Genomic DNA, 17,891 nt, shown 5'->3' on the forward strand with positions numbered 1-17,891 from the left:
GTTCTGGGTTCGATTCCCGGTCCCAGTCTTTCTGCATGAGGTTTGCATGTTCTCCCTGTGCATGGTGGGTTTTCTCTGGGTTCTGTCCGGTTTCCTCCCACAGTCTAAAAACATGACTGTCAGGTTAATTGGCCTCTCCAAATTCTCCCTAGGTGTGAGTGTGTGTGGTTGTTTGTCCTGTGTGTCTCTGTGTTGCCCTGCGACAGACTGGCGACCTGTCCAGGTGACCCCGCCTCTCGCCCAGAATGTTAGCTGGAGGCACCAGCACCTCCTGACCCCACTGAGGGACAAGGGTGTAAAGAAAATGGATGGTTCCATTGGCTAATGAAAACTGTGAGTATTTTTGAGAATTATCAGCAGTTAATCGGCTTTAATTCATTCACATCTGTTGTACGAAGGTTGTTCAAAGACAATTTTCCCTAATAAGCGAGTTTAAATGCAGACGAGGTCGGCTGATGGAAGGTGGATCTCATTAATCAATCACCTGATTGATCGTCGGCTTCGGGTTAAACCGTGTCTATCTCCACGGTCTCCGCCACGCTGCAGAGTCCGTCCGGCTCCTGCAGGATCAGCAGCTCCCCCAGCTGCTGCTGCCCCTGGACCAGAATGCATTGCTCCGCGCCGTCAGGCAGCACCACCTCCACCAGCTCCGGCTGCGTCCCTGCAGGCAGCTCGTCTGTGTGGACGTAAATGACGGTGTGCTGGACGTCGCCTGCAGCCTCTGATGTTTTCACCATGTTCTCATCTTTTTCCCGTGCCTCATCCTTTCCTCTGGTCTCCAGATGAAGCCCAGTCTTCCTCGGTCTTCCTCGGGCCGGTTTCAGGTGGCCGCAGCCCGAAGCCACCGGTTCCTCTGGACCTGCTTTGCTCGGTTCCTCTGTCTTGGGCCGGTGCTGAGCCTCGTGCCGAAGCAGACTCTGCTTCAAGGTGTACGAGGCGCCGCAGGAGCAACTGTACGGTTTCTCCTTCAGGTGGGAAGACCTCATGTGTCTCCTCAGTTTGGTCGCCATGGTGTAGCCTGAGGAGGAAACAAACGCAGTGGGGTGAAAAAGTTGTTGCCATGTAGAACCACAACTAACAATTATTTTAATATTTGATTAACTGATTAACTGGTTAGTCTAACCTAATCTTAATAAATTTAGTTTAATATAAAAGACAATGTTTACTAATTCCTCAATGCCTTAATAATTTTTAAATGTTTAATATGTTATTTCTCATGTTTTCTGCACTTGAAAAGTTTTTTTTAAACCTCAAGCTTGAGACTAAAATTGCTGTTTGAATCATTTAGTATCCATCCATCTTCTTTGCACCCTGGTCCCTCAGTGGGGTCAGGAGGTGCTGGTTCCTCTCCAGCTAACGTGCCGGGTGAGRGGMGGGGTCACCTGGACAGGTCGCCAGTCTGTCGCAGAGCAACACAGAGACACACAACCATGCACACACACACTCACACCAATTTGGAGAGGCCAATTAACCTAACAGTCATGTTTCTGGACTGTGGGAGGAAACCGGAGTACCTGGAGAAAGCCCACCATGCACAGGGAGAACATGTAGACTCCATGCAGAAAGACCGGGAATCGAACCCAGAACCTCCTTGCTGCAAGGCAACATCTCTACCAACTGCGCCACTGCGCAGCCCAGTATTTAAGTAATAAAATCTTATTAAAAAAGGAACTGATTTGTTCTCTACAAGCATTTTCTCATCCATTTATTTCTTTTACTAGCTACAGCAGCTAATACTGAACAGGACAATATTCTTATTTGATTGCTTGATATCGTCACTGACAAAAACGCACGTATGAGGGAAAGAAAAGCAAATATATATATTTCTCCACAGTCGACCAGAAATATCTATTTTCTCCAGCTTTTTCTGCACGTTAGGCAGAAAATATCTTGTTTGCTTCCGACTTTATTGTTAATGAAACCAGTGAAGTCAGCAGACAAGTTTTTCTTTTACTGATGACCGTTTGATGAACAGAATCTGTGAACATGTGCGGCGTCATCAGCAGCTTGTGCTTTCCAATCATGCATGCAGGACAGAGCGTCTGCAGCCTGCTGGGCGAGATAAACGGCTGCGCTTGCTTGGAGGAGGAAGAGGTCGGGGAATTGTGCCGGTTTGTGCTTCACGCCCCCAACTGGCTTTATCATCAACTCATGTATCGCTGCTTCGCCTCAGCTGCAGTTTTTCCGCCCTGAAACTCCTCTAACTCCGTGATGAAAGGACAAATTTGAGGTATAAAATGTATGCAAATGTCTCTGAAAGCTCTAAGATATAGACTACATAACATCTTTACAATAAATAACAGTGAGGAAGTTTCAAGTTGCATCTAATTTCTTTGTATTTTACGCTAAATCAGTGCTGATCAGTAGTGCTGCAAACTTTCTGAAGGTCGTTCACATGTTTTCTTTTCACACATTTTTTATAAGCACAATATTTTTGTGCTTATAAATCTAGTTGTCTGTGTGCAAACGTCAACCTGAGGCCTGCAGTCATGAAAACCAAAAACAAATGGTTTGGTAATAAAACTAATCTAAATGACACAGAACAACCTGCAGAGGGCGCCACTGAGTACATTTCGTCACGTTTCAACCACAATCTTCATCGTATTTTATTGGTTATGTGATTGAACTACAGCGTTGTCTTAAGAATGATTCGTGGTTTTAACTTTTTTTTTTACAAAGAAAAATCTGGAAAGTGTGGCGTGCAATTTGAAAAAAATTAAAAATAAACCACAGGGAGAGGAAGCGGAACTGCTGCGTAAACAATCACTTCAAAATAAGAGCATGAACATAAATGCCGATAACCAAAACTTCAAGACAGATGTTGAACTTTATTCAACTGAAAGTTTACAAAACAATCAAGTAAACTTGTGGTTTAGCATTTATCTGGAAAAAAATTATTTGGGGGAGCTAAGTGTTCTTTTTCAAAGTTAGCAAAAGCGCTACACAAAAAATGGCTGCTATTAGTGGATTAGCAGAAATGTGCCCACCACTGTCTGGAACGGTGCAATGATGTAAATTAGCTTTTGGATTTTTAAAAATATTGCAGGGAAGCTAAGCGCGACAAATGTTAGCAAAGTTAGCAAAAGCGCTAAACGATAAATTAGTTTTGCTGTTAATGGATTAGCAGATTAGCAGGAGTGTGTTAATCCACTGTTAATCCTCAGTATTAAAACTGAAATGCAGTTGAGCTCAAAACTATTCATCCTCCTGGCTGCTGTGTTTCAGGCTGGGTGGAAACAGATGATGGATGCAGGATGAACATTAACTGAAGGTTTAAATTCATCAGAGGCGTCTGATAGGGCGACACATTTAAATGTTCTTTTGCTGGATTCATGTCATCTTAAACTCCTAGATCTTCAAAGATTCCTGCTGATAATCAATATTCACCTCAACAATGAAGCTACAGCAACAATGTGGATCGTTTTTTAGCTTCTGTTGGAAATCTCTTATTTTTTTCAAAAGCTTGAAACTCTCTTTACTTTTAGTTTGGAGTCATGACAACCAGAATAAAAAAATAAAAAAACTGTTCTTTCTGAAAGAGGAAGGAAAATCAATCTGGCCTCAGAAAAACAAGGAAGAAGATATGAGATGATTTTTGTCTGCATGCAGAATTTGTTTGATCGTGTTCAGAGTGACATCTTCACCTTTGCCACAGATTGAGCAGCGATGGGGTCTCTCTCCGGTGTGCAGCCGCTCGTGGTACCTCAGACTGTGGGGGTCCCTCAGAGATTTCCCACAGTAGCTACAAAGAAACCCTCCCTCAGTGTGGGTGAACATGTGACGCTGGAGATCCGACTTCTGAGTGAAAGTCTGCAGGCACTCAGGGCAGTGGAACGGTTTCTCCCCGCTGTGAACCCTCAGATGGCTCTCCAGGTTCCCTGAGGCCGACAGACAGGAAGGCAGGAATGAAGAGGCATCTGTCCAACAATGTGAAACAAATTAGCCTCCAAAAAACCAGTAATCAGTGCTGTCTCCATGATGGACGGGAGACGGCAGGAAGTTTCCTCTGAAACTAAAAAAGTAAAAACTGTTTGGTCCAAGTTTCCACTTGATGATAACTGAATCCGGATAAAGCAGGGATGTCCAAACTTCTTGTAACATGAGCCAAAATTATCAACAACAGAGATCTTGTGGGCAAAAATATATATATAAAAATTTAAAACTAAATTAAAGTTTAATTGAACATTTTCTAAGAAAAATCTTAGAATTTCAGAAATTTTAGGAATTGTCACTAGCAGTAACTTTTGGCTAGGATTCTTTGTGAATTTGGCCCTGATCTTTTTGAGTAAAAACGCTCCCAATTCAACACTATTTTTTTAATCTCTGAATTTAAAAATTCAAAAATTTCAGAGAAAAAAAATCAGAAATTTTCTAGTAAAAGCCCCGGAAATTTCTGACTTTTATCTCGGAATTTTACTCCTTTTTTCCATCTACAACAGCATTGTGATAAAGTCTCCCATATTTATGGTAGTTAAGTTTGGCTGCCTAATTTAAAAGGTCACCAGAAAATTTAGAAAACCATCAGAGAAATCAGTAAAGTCGCTAATTTGGCACCAAAACAAACCTTCACTAATCCATCTCCAAGCGAGAAATCAGATTTCACACTAAAAGCATTTCTTTTCCAAAGAGTCCTTCGGTCTCCATGGCAACGTCACTTGGTAACCTCAATCATGTCCTCCTTTTGCTTCTCTTGTTTAACATAAAAAAAAAAAAAAGGAGCGAAAATCCAGCAATAATTCAGGCAGAGAAGAGTCAGGAGGTCAACAAATATCTGCACTGAAGGCTAAGAATATCTGCCAAGTCGTTCTTTTTAAAAAAAAAAACTATTTCTGTGAGTTAAGAGCTGAGAGCAGAAATTATCACACCTTTGTGAGGGGGTTTTTAAAAAGGAGCTGACTGTCTAGACTTATCAGTTCAATTGTTCTGATCGGACAGAAAATGAGCTGGGATGATTCATCACACGTTAAAATGAGGTGCATGTGGAGGTCAGCAGCTAATTACACACACATTATTCCAGGAAAGTCTCAGCGCTGCTGTCTGCTCATCAAAAAACAAACATCTACAGCCTTCAACAAAAAGCTGCTTGATCAGTGGAAAATAGATTTTAATTAAAGAAATATCCTATTGTACAAAACTACTTTAAAACGGACGGACGGATGTTGTTTGTAGTTAATCTGGTTTCTTACTGTACTTTTCCAGACCCGGAACTTTATTAATCAGAAACATTTCCTGTCTGTGAAATCTTGTATCTAAATCAAACATTAACTATTTGAATGTTTTTCAGTGTTTTTCATCAAATGGTTGGTTTCTCCTCGTTCAGAGCTTTTATCCGGCCCAGACATCAGAGACACGGAGGCGATCAGAGCCGACCGCAGCTGCAGCATCACACCTGCGCAGCCGGCGTTACCTTTCTGACTGAAGCGCTTCCCGCAGTGCTGGCAGATGTGCGGCTTCTCCCCGGTGTGCAGCTTCATGTGGTTCCTCAGGGAACTGGGGTTGGCCAGCTGCTTGGAGCAGACGGAGCACTGCACCTGGGAGAGAGGAGACAAAATGGGTCAGGAGGCTGGTTGGGTTGGGAACAAACAAGCTGGGATTCAAATTAATTTGAACAGAACAGGAGAGGCGTCAGTAGCTGCTTTTAAATGTATCCGTAGGATTTCACAAATTCAAATTGCAAAAATAAATTATCTAAAATGAAAAAAAAATTTTCTCTAGTTTTTGGTGGTTTTTCCACTGGAGACACAAAGCTGCAATGAAAACACTTTTTCGCATCACACGAGTCACATGATCAACAGTTGGATGTTTCTGGTGGAAACGATGAAGAAGACAGTAGCAGGATTATGTCTTTTTGTTAGACAATGTGCAGCTGTCATGATATTTAATTATTTTAATTCACGTGATTTTAAATTGATTTCTTATTTAATTGAACTAAATAATAATACAATAAAGAAATTGCATTAGCAGAATATAGACAAAGGTTTGTGCATATTTGTGATGGAAATGCAGCAGGTGAAACCATCCTGATTGGTGCTACCTTCGGCGACAGCATGTAGACCTTCCTGCTGCAGTGCAGCAGGCGGTGGACGCGCAGTGAGGGCCGTCGTGCGAAGGATTTCCCACAGTTCTCACAGGTGTAGGGTTTCTCTCCGGTGTGCAGGACCAGGTGCTCCTTCAGGTCCCGCTTCAGGCCGTACGTCTTTTCACAGTGAGGACAGGAAAATGGCCGCTCGCCTCTGTGACTCAACTAGAAACAAATCACTTGTCTTAGCACCTCTTCTGTTCTCCAACACGACAACAGAGAATCATCCAGAGGAAAACTACTGTAGAGGAAAACTATAGATTGTTTTCTTTCAGAATCACATATTTCATCCAGTCTTTTATTACTGGTAGAGCTGCCTTGTCCATTTTCACTCCTTACATTCCTGTTTGACTTTATTTAAAGAAACTTTATTAAGCAAATGGCAAGAGAACAAAAAACAATCAAATGAGAAATACAGGAAAATATAACATTTGTGTAAACAAATGACGGGGTGTTAATTTAACACAGCGGAGTGATGTCGGTTTTGTTTTCTTTTGCTTCAAAGCAGCAGGAAGCTAAATCTAATTTTCCTTAAGTTTCATTTAAACTTACGAATAAAACAGACATAATTTCTGTGTCTGTTACCTGATGGGCTCTGAAACTTTCCGATGAGGTATAGTTTTTCCCACAGTCTCGACAGCGGAAGGGTTTCTCATCTGTGTGGCTGAACTGGTGCTTCCGGAGGTGACCGAGCTGGTAGAACCTTTTCCCGCAGCTGGAGCACCGGTACCGTCTCTCTCTGACCTCTGGCTGCCACCCGGCGGCCGAGGAAACCTCGGGCGCCTCGGCCGAGTCTTTGCTTTGTCCCTTGGTCGGTTTGGATGAGTCGGACGCAGGATGGCGCTTGGATCCGGCGGACATGCAGTGAAACCGCCGCGGTTTAGCAGCCAGACGGGAGCTGGAGCGAACGGGTGGAGGAACAGGAAGGTTTGGTTTGTCTGTCAACCTGTCCTGCTCTTTCTCACGGTCTGAGTTCGGCTCACATGGGACGGTTTTCCTCTTCCTCGTCCTCCTCTGAGGGGAAGGACGAGGATTGATGACACTGGGGGTCCGTCTGCGATGCTCTTCCTCATCCTGCAGAGTTTTCTTCTTCTCTTTGAGCTTTTCCTCTCCCAGAGTCTTTATTTTGTTGCTCTCTGGATCCTGCTTCAGATTCGTATCTATCCAACAAACAAGACATTAGTCATTTACAAAACATTTTACAGAGAATAGACTTTAAAATACTTCTGTTCACTGAACAGCTTAGCAACAAAATACATTATAGATCTGCTGTTGATGAATCAACCTTCTCAGGTTCTGGTTCTGGTTCTGCTCTGGATCCAGAACCAGAACCAAACACAGAGAAGCAGCATTCAGCTTCTATGCACCACAAATCTGGAACAAACTTCTAGGAAAATGCAAAACAGGTGAAACACTGAGTTCCTTTAAATCTGGACTAAAACCCACCTGGTTGCAGTTGATTTTGATTAATAATAACTGAAACATTGATCAGGATATATGAAATGTATTGATGATTTGACGAAGGCTCTCGACAAAATGTACTGCCTGTTACTGGTTTCACAACAGGTGATTATGAGTTTCTGACGCTTTTTCTATGTTTTACTGATGTAAAGCACTTTGACCTGCATTGTTACTGAAATGTGCAATATAAATAAACTTCATTGAACTTGATTGATACAAGGAAAATATGCAGAAAACATGCAGAAATACAGATTCTTTTCAGATTGCTTTGAATTCAAACCAACACATTTTTAACCGTTTAATTGAATTTTTCTAGCAGGACTGATATAAACGCCAGATATTCAAAACTTGACTGAGTCTTAAGACTCCAAAGTTTTTTCTTTGCTCAGTTAAAGAACAATTTAAATTCACATTAACTGTCATAAAAGCTGAACAGAAGTCAGGTTTTATAAGGAGAAGCCATGTAGGAGCAACATACTCATAACTGAAATGGTTAACTATTGTACATTGTATAAATGAGTCAACACTTTATATGAGCTGTAATTATTTTTTCAATATTTCTGCAAGATCTATTAAATAATTCACTGATTTCCATTGTCAAACGTTTCTCATTTTGAAGACCAGCTTCCTGTTACAACAGGACATTTCCTCACTAGGAGACTCCTAACCCACCCATCCATTTTCTAACACCCTTGTCCCTCAGTGGGGTCAGGAGGTGCTGCTGCCTCTCCAGCTAGTGTACYGGGCGAGAGGCGGGGTCACCTGGACAGGTCACCTGGACAGGTCACCAGTCTGTCGCAGGGCAACACAGAGACACACAGGACACACAACCATGCACACACACACTCACACCTAGGGGCAATTTGGAGAGACCAATTAACCTGACAGTCATGTTTTTGGACTGTGGGAGGAAACCGGAGAAAACCCACCATGCACAGGGAGAACATGGAGACTCCATGCAGAAAGACCGGGAATCGAACCCAGAACCTTCTTCCTGCCAGGCAACAGCTCTACCTACTGCACCACTGTGCAGCCCTGAGACTCCTAACCAATTCTGACAAATTAAAAATGAATGAAAGTCTCAAGGACATATTTTCCTCCTCCTTGTTTTTCAAGGACGCTCCGCTCTTTGCAGCTTCAGGCTGTTTTCTTTGTTGTTCTACGTCTGACTTTCTGCTACATCAGTGAAGACGGAGCAGCGAATCCAATGTATTGCAGGGAGAAAGGTGCAAAGGTTTCGTTGGAGCATAACGCTGTGTATTAACAGTGTTTTTGGCACTTTTACTGACATTTTTGAAACGGGTGAATCCACTGAGAAACGTCAAAATGTATGGAAGAGAATCAAGGCCACATAAAAACTGTTCTTGATATTAAACTTGTATTCAGATTCCACTGCAGGTTAAAAAGTACATTTTTGTTTCCTGTGAGTAGGAAACCATCTTCCATATGTTTATCCATAAAGGTCAGATTTGTGGAGTTCAAAACTAAAAGTTATTTTACTTCATCTCACCTCTTGTTGTCTGCAATACAACATCACAATAAAACAGATTAATGTTTATGGCTGTAACGTAACAAAATGATTTCAGCGGGTCTGAATACTTTTGCAGGGGACATTTTATTCATTTCTTCCTGGTGATTTTCCTGCCAAAACAACAAACAGAGCCGCCAATTAACTTATTAAACTGCTAGTTTAATAATTGGTTAATTAGGAAAACTTATTGCTTCTGTGAATTAAATTATGTTTCAACCCTCTCATCTAATAAAATGTTTATTTTGTATGCAGATGTATTAAGAACGGATTTCTAATGTTTGCATTCAGTTTCATTTCTTCTTTTCATTCTTTCATCATTTCAAAGCTCATTTCATCACCAGGTTATTATTATTATTCCCTCCACTTTTCTTCTCTCTCTTCAAATCCAACATGACTTCCCTGCAGCCATCCGCCGCCTATCTTCTTGTCTTTAATTTAGTATTTCTAATTGTTTTTAAAGACACTTTTCAGATCTACAGTCCCAATCTGTCTGAATCAGCGTGTTACGAGAGGGACGGCGGTTTAATAAGACATCCACTGCGCGCTGCTGCAGGGCTCTTCCTCCTCATCGGCGCATCAATTGCAGCACTTAAAAGCTCCGCCAAGCAGAAACAATAAAGGATTATCAGAGCTGGAGAGCGTCCAATTCTAACATGACAAACGCGCCCTAATGGTTTTGTTCTCTTGCTTGAGTTTTCATTCATCTGATAATCATATTATTCCTCCTGACTATCGTTTATCACCAGATTTCATCTTCGTTTCGTGTTTAATCCTGCTGACTAGCAAACTGATTTTAAATGTTAATATTTCTATCATTGAGCATCCAGTGGTGTTGAAAATCCATCCATCCATTTTCTTGCACCCTTGTCCCTTAATGGGGTCAGGAGGTGCTGGTTCCTCTCCAGCTAACGTGCCGGGCGAGAGGTGGGGTCACCTGGACAGGTCGCCAGTCTGTCGCAGGGCAACACAGAGACACACAGGACACACAACCATGCACACACACTCACACCTAGGGGCAATTTGGAGAGGCCAATTAACCTGACAGTCATGTTTTTGGACTGTGGGAGGAAACCGGAGTAACCGGAGAAAACCCACCATGCACAGGGAGAACATGGAGACTCCATGCAGAAAGACCGGGGCCGGGAATCGAACCCAGAACCTTCTTGCTGCAAGGCAACAGCTCTACCAACTGCGCCACTGTGCAGCCCGTGTTGAAAATCTCTGTGTGAATTAATTTTTTGAGGGTGTTAAAGATTGAAAATGCACTAAAAACTTTACTGAAACAACTTCAGAAGCGAAGCGACCAGATGGTCAACTTTAAATGTTTCTCTTTAAAACCAAATACATCGTTTAAAAATATGAAGTACAGCTCACTCTGCGTACACAAAAGACTTTAATGATAAATATTTCTCACAGAAAAAGTCTGTCATGATAAAAACCTTTTTTTTTTTTTTTTTTTACGATAAATGATAATTTTGTTGTTTTGAGGCGATTTTCAGGTAATACACCGCAAAGATTAATAAACTTTCAATTCTAATAAACATTTAACGCTGGAACATCTTAAACACCCAAAATAAATAAACAACAAACACAATGAAGTCTCTGTAAACAAAACTGTCCTTCAAAATAAAGTTTAGTTGAGACCAAAGCAGCAGACTGAAGACTTTAGTCGTCCAGTTTTTGGTAAAAGAGAGAAAAGAGAAAAACAATAAATAACATAAAAGGAAATAACTGTGCTTGTTTTAATCTATCACATTATTAATTGATTTATTGCTTATTGCGACAGACAACAATAATATATTTAATGTGTTTACATTCGTCGCTGCCATTATTTTAAACGACTCACCGTGTGAACAAAGTTATTCTGCATGTTTTTAACTTCATGTCTTATTTAATGGAAACGCTGCAGTTTAACTTTTTTTATTTTTATTTTTTTTAATTAGCGGAAAGATTTGTACATATTTATAACGAAAACGGAGCAACTTTCTGGCCCTTGGATACAAACACAGAGCGGTAATGTGAAGGAATGAAAAACTTTTATTCATCTCATGATAAATGAGTCCAGGACAAACTGACTGATTGACCTAAAACTTAATTTAATCGTTTTTAATTTAATTAATAAAACAATTAAGTTAAAAATAATAATTTCCATGTGCATGATTTATTGTTTTTCTCGTTCTACCAAAGAATGGATGGTAAAACTCTTCAATCTGCTGCTTTGGTCTCAACTATCTTCTTCTTTTTAAGGACAGTTTTATTTTTTACAAAGACTTGATACTTAATTTATTTGTTGTTTTTGTAGTTTTTATTTATTTTGGATATTTAAAACAGTTCCAGTGTTGAATGTTCTTTAGAATGTAAAGTTTATTTATTGAGAATCTGTTGTAAGAATTATTACTCTGCAATCAGCATCACTTCTTGAAAATGGTCTCAAAACAACAATATTGTTATTAATCACAATAAATTCTGGAACAATTTATCGTCCGGCAAAATGTGTAGCCGTTCCAGGCCCAGTCGGGGTTATAAATCAGCTGTGAAATCGCTGGACTCGCCTGGTTGACCTTTTCCCGGCGCCTCATCGAACACCAGCAGCTCCGTTCCCGGATGGATGTCCTGACACGCACGCACACACACACCCACACACGCGTCGTCACACACCCCTCCGCAGGCGCACCGCACCGCCACGTTCTGCTGGGCCCTGCATCGCGCCTGGCAGGCAAAGCTGAGGGAAAAACAAACGGTGACAAACTGAATGCAGCTCAGATTGCGTCAAAGCATCCGTGGAATGAAACGCAGCAGGAGGCCGCTGATGGCATGGGAAGAGCAGGCTGTATGGATATCAGGATAAATATTTATTTTATGTCTCTAAGTGGCTCATCACAGGAACATGGTGGTGCATTATATTGCTCCCCATTAGACTCTGTGGGGAAGAGAACTGGGGCAGATTTTAATCAGGGCGCCTCAGATGATATGAAGACTGCAGCAGTGACACAATGTGTCATTCTTAGAAATTAAAATCTGGAGTCTGAAGTGAACAGAAGCATCAAAAAAGCTCAAGCTGAAACGCTGAGCCAAAGCGTTGAGTCGCCACTATTCTGGGGTTCAAGAGAAACAAATTAGAGCCAAAAGGTTTAGGGTTAGCTTTGACAGGAGTAACAATCAGAGAAGAACCGATCCACTTTTTTTCCACTTTCAACGCCGATATTGGAGGCCCAGTATCAGCCGATACCGACCCGGTTCAGAAAAACAGCTGTTGTTTTTTTAAACACATGTTGTTGTTTTTTTGACACAGAAATTGGTATCTCTGCACTAATACAGCTCACTTAAACGCACCAGCAGCTTCACAAGCTTGATCAAACATGTAAAACAACTAAACTTTAATTTGTCCAGTCGGTGCAATAATTAAAACAAAGACTTTGGTCAAACATGCATAAATAAACTGTAACAAACCTTTCAAATGGTTCAGAAATGTAATTATGAATTCTAAATATAATGTAAAATAAATAATTAAGCATAATGTCGCTCAGAGCACAAAGCATAGAATTAGACTGATTAGATCTGCTCTTATTGCCACTGATACCAGATCTACATTGTTTTAAATATACAGATATTCATATTGAATCGGTGCATCTCTGGTAACAATCAACAAATATGACACCAAGTAGGTAGAAAATAAAATTGTTTTACATTCACCATTTGCTCTCAGTAGAATCTGCATCACTTAGCTGAGTTGAAACTGTATTATTGTGTGGACTTACTGGAACCATGTGGCTCTTTGTGCAGGAGCTTCCTGAGTGGTTGATCCTCCCATCAGTGCCTGTAAACACAACACAGATGATTATTTATTATTATTTATGCTCCGACCAGATCGTTTTACATGCTTTGCCCTTGCCAACTATTAGACAAAACTGAATAAAATTACTCAATATGCTGATGATACTCTGCTGTATTTACCCAAAAAGTTATTCAGACCACAAAGATCTCTTTTAGTAAATACTTACTCTGAAGGGGAATTTCTACAGATAATGACCAGGACGTGTTCTTAAGAGTTCAGAAAACTTGGTTCAGGGGACACAGTGGCAACATTTTTAGCTGCTTTGTTTTCTTTCTCACTGCATTGAGTCAAACCTTTTGAGAAAACCTGTTCCCCTCCTCACCTGTGGGGGCGCTGTACCCAGAACCACTGAAAGAAACTGCCTGCTTCCTGCTTTTGGAGTGGTTCCCGGTCCGGTTGGTGTTCACATATGCATTCAAACAGCACCAGAGTTCACTTCAACCAAATCAAGACCGAGGTTTGTATGCGGACCAGAGTTTGATTGCGCATTCACACCTCCACAAACAAACCAGACTTTCTAGGCAAACAAACTGGAGTAGGATTAGAGTGGATCAAACACCATGAATCCAATCCTAAACCGGTTTCTAGAACCAACCTTGCCAGAATTAGATGTCAGCTGAGATGCAGAAAAATTAGTCCATGCATTTTACTTCAAACTTCAACTAAAACCAAAATCCAGCAGTTTAATCAAACAGATTTCAAACCATGAGAATCATTTATTATTTTCCTTAGAAAGTGACCCAAAGCAAAAAATGTAGCAAAAATGTTCCTTTTGCTACATTAAATCTGGTACGTTTAATCTCTTAAATGACTTTTCACACCTATACTGACTATTAGGCATCAGTATAAATATAACCAGCAGTAATTTCTGTCCACATCGTTTGTGCTTTGAATAGCGCCTCTCTGAAAACATATCACTGCTGCGTCTCTTCGTACATTTCTCAGCAGAGCATTTGGTGAAAATTACAAGGACAATTTCGTTATCTTCCCACGGGGTCAGAGATTAATTGAGCGCGGTGATTCTCAGTTCGTTCGTTCCTTCTGCAAGCCAGCACCAGACCGAGACGCCATTATGAAGAACTTCAAGGCTGACAGTAGCTGATGTCTCGAAGTCACTCAGACATGGAGGATTCAGGCCATTTAACAGGCAGACAATAACCAGCATCTTTGATACAGAGTGTTCACTACTTCTCTTATTTATAGGCCTTAAAATATGCTCACTATGAGGAAGATCTGTGAAGGATTGCATCCATGAAAGGAGCTCTGAATGAAACCGAATCTCTTCATGTGATGCAGCTTAATGGGCGTCAGCTGCAGATACAAAGATTTCAGAGTTTAGAAACAGAGGCTATTAATTGAAGAATGAGGGAAATTTCAAGGAGAGGGGTAAAAACTCCAGCTTCATCCGTCAGAGGAAAGTGGCTCCTTTCAGCAGCTCCTTCACAGAACCACCACTGACACGTCTGGTGGTTTTAATCTATGGACATTTACTGCAGAATCTGTCAAACTATCAGGATTAGTGACAGTATTTGGATCAAGAGACACTTAATGCAGCGTACATATAGATAGGACTCTCTGCTCCAGTGCTTAAATGGTTCAAACTTTACCAAGAGAACATGATTTTCTTTGTTTTAATAGGTAAATTCTCATCAGAATGGGCAGAAATCACCTCTGGGGAACCACAAGGCTCTGTCCTAGGACCCCCCCTATTTAATTTCTACATGCTACCCCTTTATCTTTCATTATTATAAATTTCTTATAATTATAAGACTTTGCCAAGATAAAGTTTTCTGGACAATAAATTGTCATAGAAGTTGTTAATTATAAAATAGACTTTTTATTTTTGAGTTTTTATCATGTAAAGCACTTTGAAATGCCTTGTTGCTCAAATATGCTACACAAATACACTTTATTGATTGATTGATTGATTGATATACAAATTAATAAACAAAATAACAGAAACAACAAATGAAATGAATTAAGTCTCTGTAAAGAAAATTATCCTTCAAAAAAGAAGCTACTTGAGACCAAAACAGAGAAATGCTTCATAATATAATTAAAGTAATAAAAATACTCCTAGAAGTAAATTTTTTTACAACAGTTACTCACGTAAATGTAAACGAGTAAATAAATTCAACTGTTTATTTCCACCTGAAACAAAACGTCAACTAAACGTTTAAGATATTTTAATAATTCAGTAAATTAGCAACTGAAGCTAATTTCTGAGTGACAGAAACAGTTTGAATATGTTTGAGGAGGAAGCTTCACCTGCTCATCCTCAGAACAAGCAGCTCCTGATTGGCCGTTTTCAGAGGAGCTGCTCAGCGGGTCTGAACGCGTCCTGGGGGCCCGCTGTGCGTCGCCCTCCGTCCCCAGCGGGGCTCCGGCCTCCAGCGGGCCACCGACCCACCAAAGCCCCACGCTGCCTTCACGCAGCAGCGAAGGGCCCAACGCGAAGCCGCGGGGCAGAACCGAGGACAGGAAGGAGGCGAGATCAGGCAGAAGACGGGCCATTCACCTGGGGAGGGAAATAAACGTACCGGAGACTTTAATTATTATTCAACTAAGATTGAGCCTGTCACGTTGGAACAGGATAACAACCGGAGCAGATTATCACCACCTATCGGGATTTCAGCAGCTTTGAAGCTCAGCTCCTCAGTGAAAACCAAAGCGTGAAATTCCTAATCAGACTTTCCTTCAGAGCAGAGGGACAAAGTCAGGAGGATCAGACCTGAGCTGCCTGGATTATTCTTAGAACCAAGAAGTTCACAGCTTGAGTTTATGCATCATGTCCTCTCCTAATCATATCTGCTTTTCTGATTTGAAACAAACAATAAGAACACATTTTACAATGATTAAAATAATTTAATTAAGTTTAACCAAAGTTTTTTAAGCTCTTTTCAAGATTATTATTAGTTAAAATCCAGACTAACATGAACTACAAACAAAAACTTGACTTACTTTAATAGATTTAACTTGAACATTGTCAACTTCAGTTGGTTAATTTAAACTCTGGCATGTGGCTCCAGTGCTTTGCCAACTTCAATGCCTTGTCACAGTAAAATGTATTTAACTGTTATTGATGACAGACTTTAGTCAACTACTGAAATCCTTGGGCAAATATTTACTTCCTCACAACAAAGGAGCCGGTGGTGAATAACTCAAATTAAATATGTTGACTTTAACTGTCAAAATATAAGATGAGAGCCAAAACTGAAGCACAGATGTAAATTAAGGGTCAGTAAACATGTGACTGAAACACAAAGATGTCATATTACCATCAATAAAACTCATTCTGTATATTGTTTTCCATCCCTTGTATTTTCATAAACTTCTTTTAACTTCCTAAACAATTTGTTAATCAGACAAACTGAACTGTAAAATATTTATGCTTTATCGGTTTGTGTGTGGGGAAATTTTGATCAAGAAATGTGGTTTACCTGTGAAAAAACCCATATGCTTCACCCCTACTCTAAAATACAGATAATTTCAAGCATAAGGGAACACATTAAGATGTGTAGTCCTGTATTGAATTTATATTTCTAGTAACAACATTTTTCCTTAACTTTACTTTGCATTTTGGGAGACCAAAAAAAATCCCTATTAGTTATTTATTATTTAAAATGTATTCATTAATGGACGCATTTAAGTTATATTTTAATGACTTATATATCCGTTGATTTGTGGCACATATGGACCTCCACTGGGTTAAAACGGAACACACAAATAATCCATTATTATTGTGTTGATTGCTTTTAGTTTAGCTCGTAACTCAGAGAAACTCACAGCTGACCAACAGAAATGAACCTGTTAGCATGATGCTAAACGTATTTCGAATGCGTTTAAACTCGTTTTTATTTTGAAGGGTTCTATGATTTCTATTATTCATTAAATCATTTCAATAAACATCGGAACGTTTTATGAACCGCTAAAGCTGGCGGTGAAACTAAATGTTGGAGTTTATAGAAATTAACATAATACTAGTTTAGCATTGGTTAGCCTAGGCTAACCGGCTCATATTCTAGACCGAAAAACGGTTTTAAGATATCAGCTTAGGAACAAATGGCTTTGTACATACACTAGATGTGATCGGTGTCTTGAATCGAGTAGTGTTTGTTTTAAAAAACACCGTTCACTCCGTTAAAATTAACTCTGGGAAAGCTATCTTTATCCAGCAAAGAAAAAGAAATTAGCGGATGTCCGGTCGGAAACATGGATTGTTTTATTTAGTTCCGCCCAACCGTTACAAACAAATATGAGTGTTCTTGCTTGATACTTGATGTATGGTCAGTTATCGTTCTAAAAAATATAGATATATTACTTTAAACACATTTTATATTTTATTTAGATTCTGTCATCATAAAAGTTATTTTAAAAAAGACAACATTGGGTTTATATACTATAACATACAACTGGTAATGTTCTGAATACAGTAATTTAATTTTAACGAGTTCATTTACAAAAAAATATGTTTCATATACATGTCAGCACTTTTAGGTCTCCCCGGCCGCATTATTTTGGTCACATTAGTAAATTAAACTAATAAAAACGGCCACAGATGCAGCAAAGTCGCCATCTAGAGGTCGTTTTTATAGATAGATTCAAATTTATTATCATTTTTATGATTATATGTAAATTAGCCAAAAAATGTTTAACTTTTTAAATCTGAATAAGTAATTCATTCAGTTTATTTCAAACTGACAGGTAATCACTTCTATATCTGAATGAAAAATATTTGTAATTTTTTTTTTACAATTTTAGTTTGTTTTATTTGACTTATTTTATATGTTTGTTTGTTTGTTTGTTTGTTTTACTTTTCTTTTATCAACATTTAGCAGCAAAAAATCAAAGTCAGGTTTTAATTGGAGCTCTTGGATTTTCTGTAATTTCTCTGATGTTGTTCCTGGGATCTGTTGTAGCCACTGCTCCAGTTTGGGGGTGACTGCCCCGAGGGCCCCGATGACCACAGGCACCACTGTGGTCTT

General features: G+C 39.9%; 1 protein-coding gene across 1 annotated transcript; it reads right to left on the bottom strand.

The window, feature by feature from the left end:
- Nucleotides 1-236: 236 nt before the first annotated feature.
- On the bottom strand, nt 237-17,103 carry znf408 (zinc finger protein 408). Its single transcript, XM_008406057.1, has 9 exons — nt 16,985-17,103; nt 15,175-15,424; nt 12,830-12,888; nt 11,624-11,793; nt 6,665-7,239; nt 6,035-6,244; nt 5,408-5,531; nt 3,645-3,878; nt 237-1,018 (listed from the first exon to the last, which is right to left on the bottom strand). Exons 2-9 carry the CDS (start codon nt 15,418-15,420, stop codon nt 507-509), a joined length of 2,130 nt encoding a protein of 709 aa, XP_008404279.1. The 5' UTR covers nt 15,421-15,424; nt 16,985-17,103; the 3' UTR covers nt 237-506.
- Nucleotides 17,104-17,891: the final 788 nt, after the last annotated feature.

Source organism: Poecilia reticulata, linkage group LG3 (assembly GCF_000633615.1).
Source record: "Poecilia reticulata strain Guanapo linkage group LG3, Guppy_female_1.0+MT, whole genome shotgun sequence".
NCBI lineage: Eukaryota > Metazoa > Chordata > Actinopteri > Cyprinodontiformes > Poeciliidae > Poecilia > Poecilia reticulata.

Excerpts from the sequence above, each read along its gene's own strand:
- znf408 (XM_008406057.1), bottom strand. The coding sequence starts at position 15,420 with ATGGCCCGTCTTCTGCCTGATCTCGCCTCCTTCCTGTCCTCGGTTCTG. Across the intron at positions 11,794-12,829 it reads CAAAGAGCCACATGGTTCCA|CTTTGCCTGCCAGGCGCGAT; the intron begins GTAAGTCCACAC and ends TTTTTCCCTCAG. Across the intron at positions 3,879-5,407 it reads GAAGCGCTTCAGTCAGAAAG|GGAACCTGGAGAGCCATCTG; the intron begins GTAACGCCGGCT and ends TGTCGGCCTCAG.